The 23,649-nt window shown below is 56.4% G+C and overlaps 1 protein-coding gene across 4 annotated transcripts in view; it reads left to right on the forward strand.

The window, feature by feature from the left end:
• The first annotated feature begins 70 nt into the window (after window positions 1-70).
• DLG3 (discs large MAGUK scaffold protein 3) overlaps window positions 71-23,649 on the forward strand; it is an 80,402-nt gene continuing 56,823 nt past the window's right edge. For 3 of the 4 annotated variants that reach the window (XM_058032859.1, XM_058032851.1, XM_058032852.1), the window contains exons 1-4: window positions 71-145; window positions 2,239-2,370; window positions 9,894-10,042; window positions 11,583-11,732. In XM_058032859.1, coding sequence (XP_057888842.1) covers window positions 130-145; window positions 2,239-2,370; window positions 9,894-10,042; window positions 11,583-11,732 — 447 coding nt within the window. In that variant the 5' untranslated portion in view covers window positions 71-129. The remainder of the gene's footprint in view (window positions 146-2,238; window positions 2,371-9,893; window positions 10,043-11,582; window positions 11,733-23,649) is intronic. The other variant, XM_058032854.1, reaches the window with a different exon arrangement.

Genomic DNA, 23,649 nt, shown 5'->3' on the forward strand with positions numbered 1-23,649 from the left:
GGAGGCGGTGCCCGCGGCCGGGGGGCGGCTCCGGCCGGCCCGGGCGGGGCGGGGCAGGGTGGGGCGGGCGGCGGCTCGGCCGCTCGCGGGCTGGCACGGAGCGGAGCGGCCGTCGGCCACGGCGGAGCGATGATCCGCCGGGAAGGTAAGGAGCGCCCTGCCCGGCCCTGCCCGCCGCGCCGGGCACCGCGGCCCCGCGCTCAACAAGTGTCTGCCCCGCCGGGACCCGCGCTGGGACCGCGCCCGGTGCTCCGCGTCCTGCCGGGCACCTCCCGCCCTCGCTCCCCTCCACGGGCGGCCGTGCGAGCCTGGGGTTAACACCCCAGGACTGGGCGCTCTCGCTCCACGCCCTGCCCGGGCTGTGGACACGTTGTGCTGCCGTGGCTCAGAGTGGGTGGCCGTGGGATGCTCTGCTTGCAGATCCCTTGCGTGCTGCGGGGAGGAAGGAGAGCGGCCATGGGGGTTTGGGCTCTGCCAGAAGGGGCTTCCTGTACGTGGGATTGCATGCGCCTTGAGGCACGTGGAGATGGGCCCTGGTCACCAAGAAATGGGAGCTGTAGGAAGGGTCCTGTGGTCTCCCTGTCACGCTGGGTGCACAGCACTTGCCCAGATCGGGAGGCAGCAGTGCCCTGCTGCAGGTGGCTGTTACCCGCTATGGGTGGCCAGCAGTGTCCTGCTACAGCTGTCACCCGGTACGGGTGGCCAGCAGTGTCCTGCTACAGCTATCACCCTGCACGGGTGGCCAGCAGCACAGGGGTCAGCGCGGTGCCTGCCACTCTTGCTGCACAGCCTGGGCTGTGGTGAGAAGTTTACACCAGGTTCACAATCTTTGTATCCTGGTGTGGTGGCCCCAGCTCTCCATGAGCTTCTTTAGTTGTGCTGATAAGGTCAGGAATGACCAGGCAGTGACATCTCAGCCTTGCTCATGGTGTGCTGGGCAGTGTCTGAAGCCACTGTTTAATCTTGCAGAAAAGGAAGCTCTAGGTAATAGCACGGGGTTAGGATTGCCATAAAGCTCAGGGGAGTCCCTACTTTTCCTGGAGCAATTCTGGAGCCCAGCTCCAAGTCAAAGTTGTTCATGCTTCCCCAGACTCCTTTCCCTGTTCTGCTCCCACGATGAGTCAGTGTGGGCTGGTGGCACAGGCAGGAGGACCCCCTTTCCCTTTCCCTTTCAGCCAGGGAGAAGCTGGAAGGCTGGATGAGCTGGGACACCAGGTGGCACGTACCCGAGCAGACACAGGCCCCCTTGTCTGATGACCTGAATTCTCGAGAGCCCTGTGATGAGCAGGGTCATCCTTTCTGCATGAGTTCCTGGTTTAAAAGATGAGTCTCCAGCAGTGGCGGGACAGCTTCCCTGCCTTCCCACACAGACACTCTTTGTCTGCAGTCTGCCTGGGTGACAAAGGGAAACATCCACTGATGGGGCAGGGATGGTCTGAAGGTCCGCAGGAGCTCACCACCTGCCTGAGGCATGGGTCACATCTGAGGTCGAGGCTGCACTGGCAGCTCTGGCTGTCTGCCCAGAGAAGTGTGGAGGTGTCCAGGCAGGGAGATCACAGCTCCACTATTTTAGGTCCAGGGTTTTCTCATAGCTTTGTCTAGCCCAGTCATTAACCAAAATGTTGCTTCATGGCAGCCTCTAGCTCCAGCTCCCTTCCTCACCAGCATCTCTTCTGACCCCAAGGCATCGTGTTCCTGTCCCACTTGTCTCCTGCTGCCCCACGGCTGCTTGCTGCTTCTTGTGCTTCACCCTGTAGCAACCCAAGTTTTGCCACTCCTGTAGCTGAGCTGTTTGTGCTACGTGAATGGGCCTACGCTCAGCTTTGCTGCAGCCATCTGGCCCTATGTGGGAGGCTGCAGCTCCTGCAGTAGTATTCATAGCCCTGTGCAACCAGAATGTGTCCAGCTCCTCAACAGCTTCTGTGCCTGGGAGGTGGCAGAGGTGTTCAGCCTGCTCAGTGCCACAGGGTTCAGAGTTAATCTGATTTTAGCCCCTGATTTTCAGGGTTGGTGGCAGAACTGCCTCTCCTCCTGCCCAGGTCTCTGCTGTGGGCCCTCAGTGGCTCTCAGCAGAGTTAGCTTTCCCAGGTGTGTGTAAGGAAGGCTGCTTTTGTGGCTGTCTGACTTTTTAAAATCCAGACTGGAAGGTAGCTTGAGGCATTATCCCAGGCTGCACTCGAGCCTTCCTATAGCATCCCAAAATGTTAATGCCTTGTTACTCCTGTGTCATCTCTGCAGACACTGAACGGGCAGTGGAAATTCTGACCAGATACCAAAGCACCCTGCGGTCCCCGGAGGAGCAGGAGTTAAAAGCTTCCATTGGAAAAGTTTCGCACATCTTCCAAAGTGAACTCTTCCAGGCTCTGCTGGGTAAGCCCCTGCCTTGCAGTCCCTTGCAGTCCTTGTGTTTAGTGGGGTTTCCTGGGAGCCTGATCCCATGCCAGTGCATTCTGTGGAAACACGTGGCATGCCGTGCCAGGGAGCTGGGCTGTCTTTCCCCTCCCGGGCTTAGGCAGGAGATAGCAGGGCTGCAATCACTGGGTGTTTGTAGAGAACAGCATTCCTCAGTCTATTGAGGACAAGGGGTAACACCTTCTCAATCAGGCCATGCCTGTTCTACCCAGCACCTGCTGAGGGATCCTGCCCTGCTGTAAGCGCTCTCTGTGCAGTGCAGCCCAGGTGTGTCCAGGAAGGAAAACTGGATTTTTCTGTCTTTAAGAGAGAACCCACATGTACCCAAGCTCCATTGGGGCATTCTGTCCTTTCTTGTGCTTAGACCCACCAGCACTTGTGAGAAACACACTGTTCCAGCAGTTCCATTTCACACACGACTTAACAGCCAGGCTTATCTTGGGGCTGGACACCGGAAAATGGCATTTTGAGCACTGTATAAAGTCCTCCATGTGGATTGAGACAAATGCAGCTGAAGTCTCTCTGGACTAAGCAGCTTCTCTGTGCAATACAGCTATCTTGCTATTCTCCTCAATAGAATAGCCTTGTGGGCCTTGGGAAATGCATGCAGCCCTGGTGGTTTCTGTTCCTGGATCTCCTGGAAAGAAGCTGAGTTTCCCTGGTGGGGTGGAAAAGAAAGCACCCCAGAGGCTCAGCACTCTTAGAAGGTGGCCCAGGCCCCAGGGTGCAGAGCTCCACATGTGCTCTGTGGCTCACTCTCAGTGCATTTTGACCCAAGGCTGTCTCAGCCCTGGTGCTCCTCCTCGCTGTTCTCTTGGCAGCTCTCACCTTTTCTTCACACCTCTGCAGTCTGAGTTCCACTTCTGTGCCTGCAGAGATGAGTTGCCAGCAGCTCCTCTGTGCTTCGGGTTTTCCATTGAAAATGAAGTTGAATGCTGTGTCCTGAGTAATTTTATTCTATCCTTTTTTCTCAATTGCTGTTGGAGCATCACCTGGAGACTTCCAGTCAGTCCCAGCATGTCCTTTTAAAGGCCTTGTGCTGGAATGTCTGCCAGCAGCAGCACAGGAATGTGCCAAGGGTGCACTCCCCAGGACAGGTGGGCCCCATACTGATGGACCCAGTGTACATCTCCTTTCTTATCTCTTAATTCACACAACCTGCTCTCTAAATGATCCCCAGCCTGGAGTCAGGGATCCCCAGCAGGGCTGTGACCTTGACCAACCTGACATTAGCCCAACACCCCTGGCTGCTTCTGTGTGCTGGCCAGTCCTCCCTGGGGCTGTGTGAAGGCAGCAAAGCAGCTTTCCCAAGGCCCAGGGCGCTGCTGTTAGTGCAGGAGTGCTGTGGAGGGAGAGTGGCTGCAGAGAACACGAGCTGGCTGCAGCTGCAGGCTGGCAGGCGGATGCTGCAGCGTCCCTGCTCCCTGCTCTCAGCCGTTTGTCTTGGTGTCCTATCAGCCCTGGCACGAGGGAGTGCTGGGAGTGTCTCTTGTTTACTGGTGACCTTTTCAACTGGTTTAACAGGATATTAATTCCTCGTGCCAGAGCGAGCCTTTCTCTAGATGTGTTTACCTAAACTAGGAATTTGCATTAATTACTTCCGCCCCCCCTCCTCAGCTCCCTCCCCCTGCTTCCCCTTGGAGTGTGGGTTTGAGAATGTCTCTGTCCCAGCGTGGACATTGTGTCTGGCTGTGTGCTTGCTGTGGCCTCTCACAGCTGGCTCACACTGGGTTGCCTCGTGTCCATGGTCTGAACCCACTGGAGCACAGTAACAGCACTGCAAGGATGATGGAACATTTCTATTTTCATTTTTATTTTCACCCCTCCTTTTCCCTGTTGGCCACTGTGTCTCTGTCTGAAGTCTGCTCCGAGTCACAGGGCTGGCTTGGTGTGGGAGGAGGATTTGCAGGAGAGACAGACACTGCTCAGTGCAGAGCTCCCATCTCACTGCCCCATGCCATGCCAGAAGCTTCTGGCTCTGGAGAGGGTTCAGCTGCAGAGCTCCCTCCCCTTGCAGCCTTTCAGCAGCACAGCCCTGCTGTTTTCAGCCCCTGGGGAAGATGAATGTGTGAGCATGGACCATCCCTGTCCTGCAGGTAATGCTCTCCTGGAGCACACACTGGCTGATTGGAGTAAGAACATCAACATGCATCAGGCCATAGTAGAGCTCCCAGCAGTGCCAAACATCATGGAGTTTGCCAAGTTACTCCACGTGAAAAATGCCAGGGATATGACTTTCTGTATGGTTTTTTTTTTTTTGAAGAATAAGCTGGTTTGGGGTCTCCAGAAGCCCCAGCCTCTGTTGTGTCCTGGATGCATCAGTGCTGTGCTGGATGGGTCAGTCACTGCGATCATACCCAGAGCTGCTCTGCACATGCACCACGTTCTGCCAGACTCCTCTGATCACGGCCCAGCCCTCTAAATCCCTGTGGCCACCTCCCTGTCCTGGCTCTGCCTGTGCCGGGGGCACTCTGCCCGTGCCAGGACAGCTCCTGTCCCGGCGGTGCCACGGCTGGCTCGGCACGGCCCGCGCTGCGGGAGCTGCTCTGCTGGAATGTGCCAAACCCTGCTCAGCACAAAAGAAATTCCTTGGCTGTGCAGAGGGAAAACAGGCTGTGCTGCCTCCCTTCTGCTGGCCCCTCTCTCCGAGTCTGAGGCTGTGGAGCCAAGTGCGTGACTTGCAAGGAAACAGCCCAGCACAGGGGTGCTGCAGGAGCCTGGGCTGGGGTGATGGTGACCCTGCTTTCCCTCTGCTCTGTGGAGCCCCTCAGGGACGTGCTTGGTCCTTGTGTGGTGGGGAGGATGGGGCTTGCACACAAAAGCAGCTCCCTGACCTTTCCTTCCCAGAGCCTGAAAGGGGCTGTTGTGCCCTGTGCAGTGGGAGAAGCTGGACAGGCAGGGTTTGTGTGTGTCCAGCTGTCCCAGCTGCCAGCAGCTCCTCCCAAAAATCCTCTGGGACTCAGCTTCTCTCCTGTGCCTGACCACTGGCCAGTGCAGACCTCTGTAGGTCCTGTCAGCTGCTTGGGCTCCCAGTCCTCCCCTGCAGCTCCTTTTACCCCGCAAAAGTTTCCTCATGAGCATCCTGATGTGATAAAGGCAGGAGGGGCAGGCAGTGCTTGCCTGGGTGCAAAACCCCAGCAAGACCTGCCTGCCAATAGCGCAGCTGGGGATGGTGTAATGGCTTCACGGGGTGGCTGCAGGAGCCAGCGTGGAAAACTGGAGGAATCTGGAGGCTGCCCAACCCTGAGGACTCCTCCTCTTGCAGACTGGCCCATAGCAAGGATGGAAACTTGCAGCTGGCTTGGAAAAGATCTGCTGTGGCAGCCATGGGTGTGAATGGCAGTGGGTCTGCTGCAAGGCTGGGCTTTCTGCTTGGGCTCATCTGTGGTGCTGCAGCTGGTGACAGGGCACACATTGGGGAAGAAATGGCATTAATCTCGAAGTGCATGTGCTGGCTGGCACAACGGCAAGGCTTTAGTGCATAAATGCTGGTGCTATAGAAATATTTAATGACATTTATTTGATGTGTTAACCCCAGGAAAAATTTGTTCCAAAAATTATAAACTCTGTAAATCTTGAGTTACATTTCCTTATTAGATCCGGAATGGATTTACATGTCATCAGACAGAAACTGGGCTGTGAGACAGAACACGCAGCTTCATCTTTTGCTACCACAGTGTCCTCTTATGGAGGCTTTTCAGGTAGTGCTGCTCTTAAAGTGCACAGGTGAGGCAGACTTGTGTGCAATTTGTGATGCCCATGAGAATTGAGAGAAACCAGCATATATTTATATTATCTTAATGCCACATCCATGTGTCCTAAAATGTACTTTTGTCCTTTGCTGCCTGAACCCTGTCCACCAATCCTGAAACTCCTCTAATCCCTGGTGCCAGCAACAATTCTCTCTTCTGGCAAGCACCTAAACTGGGCTGAGGGTTGTGGAGGTGGAGAGTGGCTGCTTCAGGGGACAAGTTTCCTGCCCTTCAGGCTCCTTGCCAGCTGGGCTGCCCCAGGCTGTGTTCCTGCAGCAGATGGGTGACAAACAGGGGTGCCAGCAGCAGCACACCCCCACAATGGAGCTGTTCAAATCCTGTTTTCATTCTTGCAAAGTTTTGTGTGTTCCCAGTGTAATCCATGCAGCCAGAAGCTGCTGCTATCCTGTTACGCAATTATTATTTTTATAACCGGAGGGAGAGATGTTTTAGCACGAAAACAAAGTCCAGTGTCTCTGGCTGTGAAGTGAGGGCTGCTGTGACCTCGTGTCTGGTTTGGGAGGGTTTCAGGGGCAGCCTGGGGCTGTAGAAGGGGTGCCCCAGGTGTGGTGGGTACATCTGGGGACTCCCACTCCTCCCATCGTTGCCAGCTGTCTCCCAGGGCACAGGACAGAGCCTGGCAGCACAAAACAGCAGCTCCAAAAGTGGCACTGATGGCAGGCAGTGGCACTGATGCCAGGCAGTGGCACTGATGGCAGGCAGTGGCACAGTGCTCCCTGCACTAGGGCAGCCACAGAGCCTGGCTGGGCTGCCCTTGGGCACCCAGCTGCTCTGCCTGCAGCTGAGATTTATATCAGCTTTGCCTCGACAGCTGGGAGCTCACAGAACTGGCAGCCCCTGGGAGCTGCAAGATGGGGTTGAAGCTGCTCTTGTCCCATCTGCATCGGGGATGTGCTGCTGCAGTGCTTGGGCACATGGTTAAACACTGGGAGAGAGGATGGGGAGTTGTGCCTGTGCGTGCAGCCCTGCTCTGCTCTGCAGAGTGGGAGCTCCAGACAAAGTTTATTATAAAGCCCTCCTGTTGAGTCATGAGGTGAAGAAAGGACACCCTTCCTTTCTAAACTCATCCTCAGAGAGGAGCCTGGGTGCAGCTGGATCCAATTTAGCCCCAGACTTTGTCAATGATGTATGTCTAAAGGATTATACAGGTGTAATTGAACCTTTATCCAACTTTGTCCCACAGGATTAAGGATGATAATCCTAATGTATTTAAATAAATATATCAACTTATTTGTTTAAATTTATTACTATAATGATAAAGATTAGAGAAAAAAAGAACTTAATCAGAATTATTTACTAAACAATATGAATAGCTATAACTAGTACTGTAATGCACTGTTTTGAAGCAATATTAAAGCAATTATATTTAAGCAAGCTAAACAACTACTAAGTAGAGATTGATGTCACTCACCCACACCAATGACCAAGGGCAAATCTCTGACTCAGCCTCGAGGAGTGACCTTGAGGGGTGTCCCCACCCAAGGGAAGGATCTTCACACACCTCAGGGAGGCATGATGGAAGCTCTCACTGTGCAAAAGTGTGACTGGCCTTTTATAGCATAAAGTGATTGACTGTCAGTCATGTGCATTTTTTAGATTATTAGTCAGCAAAGTATGCTTTGTGCTGAAAAAGGTGCGAGCAGCTCTTTCATTTCTTCTTCTCACCACTCCTGACTCTCACTTCCATATCAGAGTGCACATTCTGGCTGCTCCCAGCTCCATGTCTTGCCTGTCCTCATGGTTGGGTCTTAGAGTTTGGTCAAGCTGTATTTTTCAGCACTGAGAACAGCAGACCCTCGTCACTTGATCTTATCCCTGCTCAGCAGACCCTCCTCTCTCAGGCCTTCACTGATGAACCTGTGAGACAAATTTGCAGCTGCATAAATATAAATACATTAGGTGTCCCTGCTTAGGGAGAGCATCCTGCTGCAGCCAGGGACCAGCCTCAGGCAGTGGCCAGCGTGTCCCTGCTTGCACTGCCAGTGCTCACCAGATTTCCTGTTGAAATCTTTGTGATGTGGGTGTTTAATAACTCGTGGTGCCAGGCTGTGGCAAAGTTTCAGGTGAGAAATCACAGGCTGGAGGGCAAGTGCAGGTGCTTCATTCCTGAGCTCCCAGGGAGTGCCATGGCAGTGGCCACATCCCCCTCAAGCTCAGAGCCACAGCCTGCCCCTGGAGTCACTCACAGAAGTGAGGCTCTCCAGCTTCCTCCACAGCAGATGCAGGTACAGAAAATAATCTCAGGTTCCTGCTGTGTCTTTTCCTGCTTCAAGTGCTCATTTATGCTGCCTTGACTTTTTGGCCCTGCAGGCTCTGCCAGGCTTCCTGTTTCCCAGGTGCTTGAAGGGATTTATGACTTTTTTTATGGCTTTTGGAAGGCGTTTACCAAACTCTTTTGGCTGACCTCTTGGAGCTTTACCTTTAACCTGACAGCATTTACCATCCATTCTGGTTTTCTCATTTAGATGCAGCTTCAGCAGTTTAGATGAATGTCTTCTCATTTTCAATAGCCTCTTGTCCTCTGCAGTCAAGCCTTGCTTTCCTCCCTTTTGCCTTTACAGTATCTTCCAGCCAGACACTCCAAGTCTGTTCTGGTGTCCCAGTGGGTCTCTCTAAATAGGCTCAGAGCCTTCCACAAGTTTTTGTTACCCCTTTCAGTTTCTTCATAAAAACAGGTTCTCACTTTTGATGTAGTTTCCTTTTTGAAATTAAACACTTCTGCAGTGGAAATGTTGACCACTGTGGAGGTGCTGGCTCTGGGGATAACTGGGGGCTGCCAGGGGCCAGCAGTGCCTGAGTGTGCAGCAGTGGGAGCTTCCCTAGGGAGGAGCAGAGCCCACTGCAGCCCTTCTGCTCCCTGCAATCCTCTGTGTGTGACCTGGAGAGGGTGAAATCATCCTGGCTGGGCTAGGAGAGGGGCTGGGCTCCCACCTCTGGAGCTTTACCTGCTCTCAGGTCCCAGTCTCACCCCATAAGTATCTCTGGAGCAGTGAGGGCTGGCTTACCCCATTTTCCTGCCTCTCTCTAGAGCCACTGTGGTTTACAACAGCAGCCTCAGGTCCTTGGAGCCCAGAATGAGGGTGCCATACCTGTTGTGGCAGTGTGCAGGGGGAAGAGGGGAGATACCAGGGAGGGAGCTGGGGTTAACAGAGGGGTTAACTCATCGACTTTAGGGCTTGTACACTGAGTGCCCTGTGGCTTCTCTGCCTGTCCTCTGGGAAGGGAGCCCCTCCACAGGGTGGTGGGGGACTGTGATGGGGAGGGAATAGCCCATCAGTGTCAGGGCAGGCAGGGACTGCCTGGTGCAGGAGGCTTGTCAGAGCAGCAGGGACAGGGACCATGCCTGGGGCTGGCACAGCCTGGAGGAGGGAGAGCAGGATGGGCTGGGTGTTGGATTGATGCTGCTGAGCAGGGTTTGCTCTTAGTCCCTGTGGACTGCTCCATGGACATTCCCATGCCTTCCAGAGCCATGGGCACCGCACAGTGAGCCAGGCACCCCACTACACCTCCTGCCTTGCACAGGGGGAGTGGTGGGCAGCACAGCAAGCACAGGGGGCCAGCAGAGCCCTCTCCCAGGGTGCCAGCCTCTCCCAGAGGGCTCAGAGCTTGGGGGCAGAGTGGAGGTCACAGGTGCTGCGCCCCACAGAGGCTGCTGTGAGGCATCAGGCTGGCCCTGGTCCTGAGGCTGTTCCTCCTGCTGTTTTGCAGATATCCATGAATTCTACGATTTCACGCTGCGCTCTGCACCCGAGCAGTCTCCGAGCCTGGATTCGCGTCATGGCACAGCCAGGGAACAGCTTGGGGACAGCGAGCCCAGCTCCACAGTCACACCCAGAGAGCCCCAAACCCTGCCTGAGGTAAGAGCCACCCTCGAGGTGCTGCAGGGCCAGACCCTGCACACTCCTGTGCTGAGAGGGACTCAAGGGGCACAGGGGCTGCTGGCCACCACCCCCTTCCCAGCTCACATCCAGGCTGTTCCCACATTCTCTGTGATAGCTTGTCTCATTAATGAGGCAACCTCTCTGGTTCACAAGTGTTAATTGAATTACTCATAATGTGAACAGCTCCAGCTCTGGCTCCTGCTCTGCAGTTGCAGCTGGATTATTTGCTCCTGTCTGACACTGTCTCCCATGGAGGCGTTTCAGCTCTCTGATCCAGCCACTTTTGATAAGTGAAGTAGGTTGAGTCTTTGAAGTTTCCCTTTTCAGGATTTTTTCCCAGCTCTCAGGTAACTTGTGTCTCTCTTATTTGCATTCTCCTCAATTTTCAACAGCATTCTAAAAGATACAGCACCAGGTGGAGAGGCAGGAATTGAGCAGTAGGGTCTCAGTTATCTCAAAGGCACCAAAGTAAATAAAATTGCCTCATGTCTTTGCAGCCTTCTTTCCATCCCTCACTTACTGCCTCCATCCCCCACTCACTGATCTCCCTAATCTAGGGAAACATTTGTGCAGAAATGCCAAAATTCAGGGATTCCTCCTTTCAGTGAAATAACCTTATCAGATAAACACCATTTTCTGCCTCAGAGATTGAACTGGCTTCCCATCATATACCTGGGGTACTCCAAATTTAAGTGTCACACAGGGAAGATGGAGCTGAATGATATCATCTAAGGAAGAACACTTTAAAGGAGTTTGGGCATCAAGAACAAGGAGGACAAAACAGCCCACAATCACTGCAGGAGATATTTGAGTTCCTCTGACTCAGGAGCCACTTTAGTCCCATTATTTCTTGACCCCCTTCACATTGCCAGTCCCTCTAGTTAAAGTGAAACCTGCAACTCTAGGATGTGCTTAAGGACTAATTTTTAGTGCTGTTATGCCATAAGCAGTGGGATCCTGCTTTGGTTATTTTGGGTGTCCTGCAGCCTTGATCCACCCAACAGTGAACTCTGCTGGCAATAGCCATCAGTCTCTGTGGCCAGGCCCGTTTATGAATTCCCAAGATTGAACAAGGGCATTGAAAAATCAATGTGGAAACAAGCAGGGAAGCAACTGTGGGCCTTGCACAGCTGGTGTGAGCAGTGCCCTGCTCCTTCCACTGTGCCCTGTCTGTGAGGGGAATGAAAAAAGCATCCAGTTGCTGGGCTTCCTGGCACTGACACCATCCAATCCCTCCTTCTTTCCCTAAAAAAATGTGTTTGATATGTCCTGTGTGGCTGAAACATTAAATGCAACCCAGCAATGGCACAGTCCCAGAGTCTGGGGCCAGCAAATCGTTGCCTGCAGTGACCCTGCTGGCCTTGGGGCCAGTGCCAGGCAGGCTGACATGAGATGGGGGATGCCCATCAAAGGCACCATGGGGAAAAGCTCCTTTTGGCCCTTCCAGCAGCAGAGCAGAGCCTGGAGGCAGCTGCCCTGCCCTACCCACGTGTGCCCCCGCTTTGTCTCGTTTCAGGGCTGCTCCTGGGACCGTGAGCAGAGGCTCGCCGCGGGGGACAGCGCTGAGGGGACGGCGCCACGGCTGGTCAGGGTGACAGCGCGGCGGACAGAGGCTCCAGCCAGTGTGTGCAGCCTGGTGCTCAGCTCTCACAGCACCCTGCCCCAGGTGAGCCTCCGTGCGCCCCACGCCGCCTCCCGCCCTGCCTGGCACTGAGGGCCCGGCGCGGAGCCGCGCGCTCTCCGTCCCTCCCCTGGGGCTGGCAGGGCGTCCTCCTGGCTGTGCTGCTGTTGCTCTCACCAGAAAATGGAGCTGTCCCTTGTGCCAGGGGCTGGACAGCGCTGAAATCATCCCCTTGCCTTAGCAGTGGTGTGAGCCCTGAGGGCTGGGAGGGCAGGTGAATGTGGCGCAGGAATAACGAGGCTGCTGGAGCTGGAAATCCTCCCAGGCCCGTCCCTCTCGCCCCCGGCGCTGGCACGCTCCCATGTTGCAGATTTCCATATTTTTTTCTCCGAGCTCTTAAATGGCAGGTCCGTTCCTCAGCTTCCCGGGAGCTTTTCTCTGCTGTCTTATTTACTTGGAAACACCATTTATTTGGATGTGCATCGTAAAGCTCAGCCTCCACCTGGTGCAAGAAAATCCTTTGGGCTACGCATTTGAGGGGAGTTTTAGGGATGAGTGAAGGGCAAAATGCACTTTTGGGAAGGATGAAGTGGCCAGGAAGAATGGAGCTCACCACAGATTTAAAATTATATGAAAATGTTGTTTTTCTTGGCAAAGTTTGAAATAATGCTTGTTTGCTAAGTCTAAGTATTCTTCCAAAGTATTTTAAATACAAAAATTGCACTGCCTCTCTTCTGTCCTTTTTTAAATGTTTCCCTTCTTTTTCTGGACTGCAATAAAATGGGTAACACCCCATTTTTTTCTCTTACTGTTTAATTTCTCCTTTTCTCTTGTTTCTCTCTGCATTTTCAATCATTCACCATATCTTTTGCAGTTTTTGGAGGGTGTAACAGTGGTTTTCTGGATATGACAAGAAGATGAGCTTGGCTGCTGATTTCCATTTGCCAGTGGGTGGGAAACACCACCACAGGGGAATCACAGGGCAAAACCCATGAGGGGGTGAGAGCCTGAGGGAACAGATTCTGTTGTGATTTTAAGGGATTTTCCTAACTGTCCTAGGCCAGGAAGTACAGCAGCTCTTGCATCCAGCCCCAAATGTCTGGCTGGGTTGCAATGTCTCCTTTAGCAGCAGACACCTAGTTTTGATTGTAAGCCTTCATACAATGGGGAATCTGCTCTGTCCCTGGCCTGGCTGGCCTGATGATTATTTATCCTTCACATTAAAAATCTGTATTTTACTGTTAGCCTGTGTTTCTCTTGGTTTAGCTCCCAGCAGCAAGGAAATTTTGCTGCCTTTGTTTGCTAGGATGAAGGACCTTGGCAATCAGAATGTTCCCAACATGTAGGTATTTATAGATGCATCTAAGTTCCCTCTTAACTTTCCCTTAGATAAACTAAACAGATTGGCTTCTTCACTCGCTCGCTGTTGAAGCAGGTTGTTCCAGACCTGAAATAATTCCTGTCATTCTTTTCAGCCTCCTTCTTTCCTAGCCCATGGCAGCATGGGGCCAGTCCTTGGTGCCAGGTGCTGGAGCTTTAGGGGTCACCCCTTTGCAGGGGCTGCAGCTGCCAGCCCTGAGCAGGGGGTCACTGCCCTGAAATGGAGGAACATGGGTGGGCAGACTGGGACTCTGGGAGCTCTGTGCTCTGGCAGAGCTCTCATCTGCAACCTCCTCCATCCCAGAGCATGGTCATTTCACAGCATGGCTGCAGGCAGAGCAGGGAGCTGGAGGTGAAAAGCTGTGAGGATGGTAGTGTTCAGTGCCAGGTATTGCCATGCCTGTAGTCCTGCCTGAAACTTGGCTTTCTGCAGAAACCCAGCAGCTTTCCTGCAAACTGGAGCCAAGCAGTGCTGGAGAGCTGCAGCTCCTCTGCAGCAGCCCCTGTGCTGGGATGCAGAGTTCTTCATCACAGTGGTGAGCCTTTCCCAGGATGTCACCTTCACTGCTGAACACAGGCCTGGCCCTGACAGAGGGAAGCATTTCCAGCAGTTCCCCAGGAGACTGGGGCAGGCTGTGCTGCTGGACCACAGCACAGGCCCTGTTTCTCCTCCTTCACTCCTGCATGAAGGCACTGAGGACACCTCAGCTCCTGCCAGCATCACACCCCGTGTCAGTTCTCAACAGCAACAGCGTGCAGGACAGCACCAGGGCTGCACAACACCTGCACACCCAGCTCCTGCCCTGCTCCACGGGGACTTGCTGCTTTCCAGCCTTCAGTGTGTGCTTTTTATGCCACAGGCATTTCCAAAGCAGGTTTCACAAAAATACCTGAGCTGGCCAAGTGCATTTGGAAGAACCAGGGAAGCTTTTATAAGTTGATGATAGTTAATGCCAGGGCAGAGGGGAGCACCTGCTGCCACCCTGGTGCCATCAGCCCAGGAATGAGAGCTCTAGTGGACACCCTGCCACTGATGAAAGGCAACACAATGAAGTGGCTTTTCCTACCTGAACTGAGTGCAGTTCCCTTACTGCATCCAGCAATGTAAATAAGTTTTCCGTGGCCCTGGCTTTGTCCTCTCCCCTGCCCACAGCTCTCCACAGCAACGTTAACAGAGCAAAGGCTACCATGACCTGCTTCAGCCAGGAAGATGCATGTCAAATAGATTGCCTCTCCACACAAATGCTTCCAGGAACAGGAAATTTCTGCCTGCTGGCAAGGATATGGGTGTGCTCTGAAGAGCCCTGCAGCGTGCAAATGGCTGCTACAAAGGAAGAGGTGCCGGTAAATACAGCAGCAACATGTGCTTCCTGTTGAGGCTTGGTGGGCTGAAACCATCTCTCCGTGGCAAAGTGGATGTTCAGCTCTCAACGGGGCAAGAGCAAAGGGACTTTGCCAGATGAAAAGCCCTGTTGGGGCTAATAGAGGCAAAACCTTTCCTGAGTTCTGGGGCTCGTGAGGGGTTTTATCTGCTGAACCCTTCATTTCAGCCTTTTCCCGAGCCCTGTGGTTGCCTCAGCAGGGCTGCTCAGGCCTGGCTCATGTGCTGCGGGAAGACTCGGGAGGACGCTCCTGTGCCGGTGTCACTCGCCTGCGCTCCCAGGCTGCCGACGAGGCTGCTGCCCTCCGCAAACGCCGCTCTCATCCTCCGTGCAGGGAGCAGCCAGCTGTAAAGATAAAGGAAAGAGGAACAATGCCGCTGATGAGCAGAGCTTTGCGCCTGCGAGGAAGCGCCGCTCTTCCCCTGCCACCCTCTCCTGCTCCCCAGCGCGGCTCCGCAGCCGCTGTGACTCCATCCCTGTCACCGCCAGTGCGGGGCCGCCCCTCCGCCTCCGAGCATCCCTCCCTCCCCCGAGCATCCCTCCCGCCTCCGAGCATCCCTCCCTCCCCCGAGTATCCCTCCCGCCTCCGATCATCCCTCCCTCCCCCGAGTATCCCTCCCGCCTCCGATCATCCCTCCCGCCCGCCTCCGAGCATCCCTCCCTCCCCCGAGTATCCCTCCCGCCTCCGAGCATCCCTCCCGCCCGCCCGAGCATCCCTCCCGCCTCCGAGCATCCCTCCCTACCCCGAGCATCCCTCCCTACCCCGAGCATCCCTCCCGCCTCCGAGCATCCCTCCCGCCTCCGAGCATCCCTCCCGGCCCTGAGCATCCCTCCCTACCCCGAGCATCCCTCCCTATCCCGAGCATCCCTCCCGGCCCTGAGCATCCCTCCCGCCTCCGAGCATCCCTCCCGGCCCTGAGCATCCCTCCCGCCCGCCCGAGCATCCCTCCCGCCCGCCCGAGCATCCCTCCCTCCTGCCCCCGAGCATCCCTCCCTCCCCCGAGCATCCCTCCCTACCCCGAGCATCCCTCCCGCCTCCAAGCATCCCTCCCTATCCCGAGCATCCCTCCCGCCTCCGAGCATCCCTCCCTCCCCTGAGCATCCCTCCCGCCCGCCCGAGCATCCCTCCCGCCCGCCCGAGCATCCCTCCCGCCTCTGAGCATCCCTCCCGCCCGCCCGAGCATCCCTCCCGCCCGCCCGAGCATCCCTCCCGCCTCCGAGCATCCCTCCCGCCCGCCCGAGCATCCCTCCCGCCTCCGAGCATCCCTCCCGCCCGCCCCCGAGCATCCCTCCCGCCCCTGAGCATCCTCCCCCCTCCGAGCATCCCTCCCGCCCGCCCGAGCATCCCTCTCGCCCGCCCGAGCATCCCTCCCGGCCCTGAGCATCCCTCCCGCCCGCCCGAGCATCCCTCCCGCCCGCCCGAGCATCCCTCTCGCCCGCCCGAGCATCCCTCCCGCCTCCGAGCATCCCTCCCGCCCGCCCGAGCATCCCTCCCGCCCGCCCGAGCATCCCTCCCGCCCCTGAGCATCCTCCCCCCTCCGAGCATCCCTCCCGGCCCTGAGCATCCCTCCCGCCTCCGAGCATCCCTCCCGGCCCCGAGCATCTCTCCCTCCCGCCCGAGCATCCCTCCCGCCTGCCCGAGCATCCCTCCCGCCTCCGAGCATCCCTCCCTCCCCCGAGCATCCCTCCCGGCCCCGAGCATCTCTCCCTCCCGCCCGAGCATCCCTCTCGCCCGCCCGAGCATCCCTCCCGCCTCCGAGCATCCCTCCCGCCTGCCCGAGCATCCCTCCCGGCCCCGAGCATCCCTCCCTACCCCGAGCATCCCTCCCGCCCGCCCGAGCATCCCTCCCGCCCGCCGAGGCGTTCCTCAGCTCACAGCTCTGCCCTGCCTCGGCTGACAGCTGACACGGAGCAACAGCAGGTCCTGATATGATGGAGAGTGCGAGGAGCTGCCTCAGAGGACAGGCATTCCATGCGTGCCCCGCCATCCCCGGTGAGCAGGAGAGCTCGCTGGCAGGGGTCACTGCTGCCCCGGCTGTGTGCGGGGTGTGCGGTGCCTCTGAGCCTGACAGGGCCGGTCCGCGCTCCAGCCCGGCGGGGCTGAGGCCAGAGATGCCCCGGTCCCGTCCCTGTGTCCCAGGGAGGGCACGGCTCCGGCAGGAACGCCCTGTCAGGATGTCAGAGCCCTCTCTGCTGCACAAGATGCATCCGTGTGTCCCTAACCCACGGCTCGAGTGCCACACAGATCCATGGAGCTCCCTGGGGCATTTGGCAGAGAAAGGCGAGCTGTGCCGCCGGCGTGGCGACTGGCTGCCTGCCTCTCCGTCCTTTTCTCAAGTGTTTTTTCCTCTTTCCCAGTGTGCCTTTGGCCGGGCCGAAAGGGCGTTCCCGTGCCTGCACCTTTGCCGGGCGGGAGCGCAGGGTCAGGATGCGATGGGCGTGTGGCAGATGCTGGAGATGCCGGCTGTGAGCTCCCCGCTCCCTGCCTTGGCTGCATTCTCACCGCTCTCCATTTTCTGTGTGAGATGCAGGAGAGGGGAAGCACCACGGAGCTGTTTGCTGTTGCGAGGAGCGTCAGGGAAATGAAGCAGATCTCTGGTGTGGGCGAACGTCTGACAGTGAATGCAGCCCCAGCAAGAAGCCCCTGTCAGGCTGCTCGGTTGCATGTGCCCTGCTGTCCCCACCAGCCCATGTCCTCCCTGTGGGCTGACTGGGCAGGCAGCTGAAGCCATTGCTGCAGGCCAGACTTCACCAGGCCACTGCTTTATCTCGACCTGAGCCCATCAGCATCAGCTCTGCAACCCCAAAATCCCAGGAAATGACTAATTCTGGAGCAATGGGACCACAGAAACAACCAGCTCCTGGAGGAACTCTCCCCTCCCCATTGCATCCCCATGCAAAAGGGAGAGCGTGTTCATTTTAGGAGAAGCAGAGAAGAAAAGCAGCAACCCCCCAGCCCAGAGGCTGCTGCCCAGTGTCACTTGAGCCACTTTGTGCCCAGAGGTTGCTTCAGGGCATTCAGATGCTCTCCGGTGATTTTGTGTTTTGACACTGCAGCTGCAGGCTCAGAAGGCAAAGTGCTGAACTGCAGAGGGTGTGTGTCTGTAGTAACACACACACACTGAACAGCGGGACACCCAGCTGGGCAGCTGTGTCCCAGGGAGGCTGCTGCTCAAAGAGGGGGTCAGCAAGGGTTGTGTCAGTAGGAGCTGTCACTTCAGTGGACATTTTGGGGTTGAATGGCCTCAGCTTTACTAGAGGCTCTTGCTGTTCCTGCTGGAGAGATGGACATCCTTTGACTTCAGTTCTCCCAGCTCAACATCCATCTTCAGCAAAGGAGGAAGAAGTCAGTAGAGCCACCAGGCTGTCAAACCAAAATCTCATGCATGGTCACCTATTCCTACTCTACTTGGGGACTTCTTGTCTAAAACCAGCAGCAAAAGGAAGATCCTTGCAGACACAAGGTGTTTCTGGCTGTGCAGCATAGGAAAATCTTGCTGGATGTGGTGTCTCCATTCACCCAAGTCATTGTCACTGTTTTGAAGGTATTTGGATGGCGTGAGTGCATGCAGCTCTCCCCATGCAATGGCAGAAAGGGAGCAGTGAAGGGGAGGCTCTGGGGAGTGTCCCACAGAGAGCCATGCTCCAGAGCCATCCACACAGGCTTGGAGTCCGTCCATCCATCCTGCCTCCAGATCAGAGCTTCAGCTTTGCCTCCATGTAGTGTCTGTGTCTGTCTGTCCCCAGGGGAGCACAGCTGCTGGAGAACCTGCACACTGATGAGATCCACACTCAGGAGTTCCATGTGCAGCTCTGAAATCAAGAACCAAGACCATTCACAGGCATCTCCAGCAGCATGGGGACTGATCAGGGGCCAGCCCCATCGGAGTCTTGGCCAGGAGCTGTGAGCTCCTGCACTGCCTCTGCTGGGTCTCTGCTCTGCTCATCAAGTTTCCCAAATGTGCTGATGCAGGGTCCACACAGCAGCACCAGGTTCCTCCTTCCCTGCTCTGCCTCCTCAGGTGATTGATTGGCCATATTCCTGCTGCAAGCAAAGCAAAGAGCTGGAGCCTGTCTCCTGCAGCACAGACCCACCAGGGCTCAGGGAACGTGGAGCCAAAGCTTGGGATGTGCCACCCTCTCCTCCACCCCAGCACCTCAGGAGGGTGAGGACAAATCCCCCAGGTGCCTTTCTGTGAAACAAACGAGCTCTCCTCGCCATTTTTATAGAAACAAACCAAGCTTGAAGGCAGAGCCTGGCAGGCCAGCTGCTTTCTATCTGGAGTGCTGGAGCTGGGGGAACGTCACTGAATCTTAATGGCATCAGGCTGGACAGAGATCAGGATTCTGGTGGCAGAGGCAGTGCTGGCACTGTTATAAATAAAGCAGCCACGATAACTGCTCATGAAGGTTTATGGTCTTTAGGATTTGGAGGATCAGTATCAAGCTACGCTGAGAGATGTATTATCCTCAGCATTGGTAGGAGCTGGGGGAAGTGCAGGGGGAGGACAGTAAATGAGCGTGGGTTTGGAAATCATCCCTCTTGTGAATCCAAGCATGAGCCCTTGGAAAGGTGCTCTGTGCTGTGTGCTGCCTCCTCTTGCCTTGCTCAGGGAGGGTTAAATCGTGCGTGGCTGCAGCAGTGGCTGCATTTCAAACCAGTCCCTGCCCTGTTGCAGGAAGCAAAGATTCACCCCAGGGCAGCACCTGCGCAAGCCCTGCAGGCACAAAGCACCTTGTAGGAGTCTCGCTGCCATTGCACCTAAAAATTATTCCAAATATTGAGGCTGAGGCAAAGCCTCCTGCAGCCTGTGGCCTGGATAGCTGTAGGGGCTGGCACTGCTCAGGTACACCAGTCTGTGCCCAGAGCGCTGGCATGGACACCATCCTGCCTGGCCAGCACTGCTTGCCCAGCCTCAGCACCAGCTCCCCACCTGCACGTGTGCAGGAAACACGGCAGTGTCCTGCCAGGCTGGCCCCCCTTGAAGGGGTATTTTTAGACCAGATCATTTCACAGCCTGGCCTAGAGCAGACTGAGGGAGGAGCAGTGGAGAGCAAGGAGGGGGAGACCTGGAGCTGGGTTTATTGCAATCCCGCTGTTCATTCCCTCCCCTTGGCACAGGCTGCGCAGCTGTTTCTCCTCTGTGCAGGGGTAGGTTTTGCACAGCTGAGTCTCGTGGGGTGTTTCTGCAGGAAGATTTCGTAAGCTTTAGTGCTGCGCTGCTGTGGGAGCGCTCCTGCCTTCCTGATCTGGCCTAGAACAGGAGTGGGGTGCTGAAACACTCTCCCAGCCGCCTGCTCTCCCTCACACCATGGCCCTGGGGGGAGCTCAGCCCCGCCGTGTGCTCTGGCACTGTGGGTGTCCGGACCCTGCGGCCTGACCGTCCCTGCCCAAGCCCTGCACTCAGGCTGAGGGGAGCTGGCACATCACCCTCAGCACCGCCACCCTACAGGGCTTGTGTTGCTGGCGTGTCGCTCGTGAGGAAGGCAGGGCTGTGCCTGCCCTCAGCAGCGGCTCCTCAGCAGCGGCTCCTCATCCCGCTCTGAAGGTCACCTCGGGGCTCCGTGTGGGGACGGGCGGGTGGCGGCGCTGCGCCTTTAAGAGGGCCCCGTGCGCGGGCCGCGAGCCTGCGGCACGCGCGCTGATTGGCCGGGCGGGCGGCGCGCGCGTTGGGGGCGGGGACAGCCATTCACAAATTTGCCAGCGGCTCCTCCTCCCTTAAAGGGGCAACGCCGGGCCGGCCAGGCGCGCTCCTCCCGTGCACCGCGGGCACCCGTGGCTCCAGGGGACACCGGCACCGGTTTGTCACCCGCGGCTGGGCAGGTTTCCCCGGCGGGAAGTGTGTTCTGGGGCAGCACTGCCCGCATGAGGCAGCAGCATCCCTGTGAGTCACTGGCCGTGGGCGGTGGGAGGTGCGGAATGGGCTTTGCTCCATCTGGAAGGGGCAGATTGGAGCAGGGCTGGCATGGGGAAAGGGGGAATGCGTGTTCCCCACCGAGTTCCCCTAATTGTTCCACAGGCAGGGTGGGAATAATCGAGGAAGGGACATCGCTGAGCCCTGGATGGGAAAGGTCCCTCTGGGCAGGTTTGTGATGCCTGGTCTGGGCGGATCTGCTGAGCCCTTTCCTCCCTGTCCGAGCCAAGTGTTGACCCACTCCAGGAGAGAGCCTGTTCCTGCAGGGATGGGCTGGTGAGGAGCCTTGAGAGTCAGCCGTGGGGCTCTGTGGCCCCAAGGTCATTTCAGCTCGGGCAGAGGCAGCCAGGAGATCTGCACAGCCCGGGCAGGGTGTGTTTGGCTCCCGCTAAGGCTGATGTATGTGACCAGACCCAGGGACAGCTTGGGACTGGTGAAGGATGCAGGGAAACAGGATTTCTGGTGATGTCACACTAGGCACAAGCCTATGTGGTACAGTACCCAAAAAAATAGCAACCAATTCTCTAAAAGACAGTGAGACTTCAAAACACCTTGCTGTGACCCTGGTGTGGAGTGGTGAAGTGGTGCCGTGGTCACAGTGTCCAACCTTCCCTCTGCTCTGTCATTTCTGGAGGAAATGAGGCACACACACCACGGGCTGTGGGTAATTGACCCAGCGCTGTAATTGCCGAGCCCTGCAGCAGCAAGGCTCCCCCTGCTGCGGAGGAAAATGCATCAAGGCAGCCACAGCCAGCCCGTGCCTCCAGTGCCCCAGCCCAGGGCAGCAGCATCCCTGCCAGGGATGGGGAGAGCAGCTGTGGGCATTGTGAGGCTGTCAGGAATCCCATACAGCCTGATGCATTTGGATGTTATTAAATAACGCCTCCAGGCTCTCCTTTACAGGCAGGGAGCCTGAGCCCTGCTGGAAGGACCTGCTCAGGTCTCCATCACTCCTCTCCCCTCCCCAGAACACCATGGAAGATGTTTAGTTGTCCATGATGTGAGTTTGCAGAAACCAGCCAATGGTGCCTATTAAAGACTCCTGTGCCATTGCTGCCACAAGCAAGGGTGCAGCAACTGGGCAACGTATCAGGGATCATTAATAGAATAAAAATGGGTTTGCCCTGGAGGAGAATAATTTGTTGGGCATCTGCCCTGAGAGTGCTGAGAGCTCTTGGTCCCTTGGTATGGCTGGTGATTATTATCCCAGCTGCACCTTTCCAGTGTGAATTGCTGCTGGTGGCAGGAAGGAGCAGCCATGGAGTGAGATGTTTCTTGTGCTGCCCCTTCCCACCCAGCTGTGAGTGCACAGAGCCTCCAGTGCTCACAGGAGCCTGCAGCCCTGTTTGCCCACAGCAGCTGTGGTGCACCCAGCCCTGCAGATCACCTCTTCAAGTTCCAATTGAGAAGCCCCAGGCCCAGCAAATGGCAAATTCCTGCTGGCTGGGGTCTGTGTTAGTGTTGAGGAACTGACTGTCAGACTGAGCCAAGTTCAGCTGGTCCCTCTCTTTGCTGCTCATCTCCTCCTAGCCTGCCCACACAGACACATTTCCCTGAGCTGCATGTGTTGGGTGTCTTTTTGCAGGTGATTGTGATGGAGAAAGGCACCTCCCCCATGCAAAACTGTCCTCCCCTTGCTCCTGAGCATCCCTAAAGCCTCTCTGTCTGCAGCCAGGCTCAGAGCAAACCTGAGGCTTTGGTTCCCCTGGCAGGACCCGGCTCCTGTTGGGTGACAGTCAAGCCCTCACGTGGCTGCTGTTTCTGCAAGGAACTGGCTGCCTTCAGCCTGCTCCATCCTCCCACCCCCTGCTCCTGACAGGGCTGTAGGTACAGCCAGCATCCCCCATCCAGGCAGGGCTGTAGGTACAGCCAACATCCCCTGATCCTGGCTGGGCTGTAGGTACAGCCAACATCCCCCATCCAGGCAGGGCTGTAGGTACAGCCAACATCCCCCATCCTGGCAGGGTGTAGGTACAGCCAACATCCCCCTGCTCCAGGCAGGGCTGTAGGTACAGCCAACATCCCCCATCCAGGCAGGGCTGTAGGTACAGCCAACATCCCCCATCCTGGCAGGGCTGTAGGTACAGCCAACATCCCCCATCCTGACAGGGCTGTAGGTACAGCCAACATCCCCTGCTCCTGACAGGGCTGTAGGTACAGCCAACATCCCCTGCTCCTGACAGGGTGTAGGTACAGCCAACATCCCCCATCCTGGCAGGGTGTAGGTACAGCCAACATCCCCTGCTCCAGGCAGGGCTGTAGGTACAGCCAACATCCCCCATCCTGGCAGGGCTGTAGGTACAGCAAACCCTCACACTTGCCTTCCTCTTCCCACAGGACTTGATGCGAGAGGAAGGCAGCGGCAGCAGGGGCTGAAATGCGGTGACACCAGACCAAACCTAGCTCTGTGCCATCTTTGTGCCATCTCTGTGCCATCTCTGTGCCATCTCTGTGCCTTGTAAATAGCATCATCTCCGGGGATTTCTTGGCACTTTGCTGAAATTAGCACCTGTAAAAAGAGCAGCTGCCAAAGCAGAATTTAAACAAGACAGGGAGAATACCGGGAGGAAGAGGGTAGAGAATGAGAGAGCTCTTGAATCACTTCCCTCCATGCAGGCACCTGCCTGGAAATCAGCTCCCATCTCCTCTAGGCCTGCTCAAAGCTCACATTACTGCAGCAAGATGCCCACAGCTGCCTCAAGGGCTGGGCACTGTGCCTGCCCTGCCAGCCACAGGCCTGGCCCCCAGTGCAGGTGCCCACTTCACTTGTTCTCCCAGCAGAGCCACCTCCAGTTCCCAAAATGCCGCCACTCACTAAAACAGGCTGGAGAAATACAGAGTGTGGATGCCCCTGGCCAACCAGCCCTGGCCTCCTCTTGAGCTTGATTAGGTATCCCAGATCCTGTGCAGCATCAGGGAACGTTGCAAGCAGGCAGCAGCAACCATGGATTGCTTTTTTCCCTTTTAATTGAGGTTAGCAGGTGGCACATGCAGTTCATTACAAATGCACAGGAATGAAACAACTCTCCTGGCAGCTAAAATGGGAAATGTGGGGTTTGGGATGGGGAAATGCAAGAAGGTCAGGAAGGACTCTAAAGAGCTGTGGCAGCTGAGGCACAAAACCCCTCTGTTTGCAACTGGCAATGAGGCACTAAGAGATAAGAGAAGTGGGGGAAGTGGTGTGGGGTGGAGGCTGTAATTCTGGCCCTCCAGGGCTGGCACTGAGGGTGCTTCCCGTGTGTGCATGGATGGCTGTGAAGGCTGCAGAGCTTAGGGAGGACCTGA

This window comes from Melospiza georgiana, chromosome 12, assembly GCF_028018845.1.
Source record: "Melospiza georgiana isolate bMelGeo1 chromosome 12, bMelGeo1.pri, whole genome shotgun sequence".
NCBI lineage: Eukaryota > Metazoa > Chordata > Aves > Passeriformes > Passerellidae > Melospiza > Melospiza georgiana.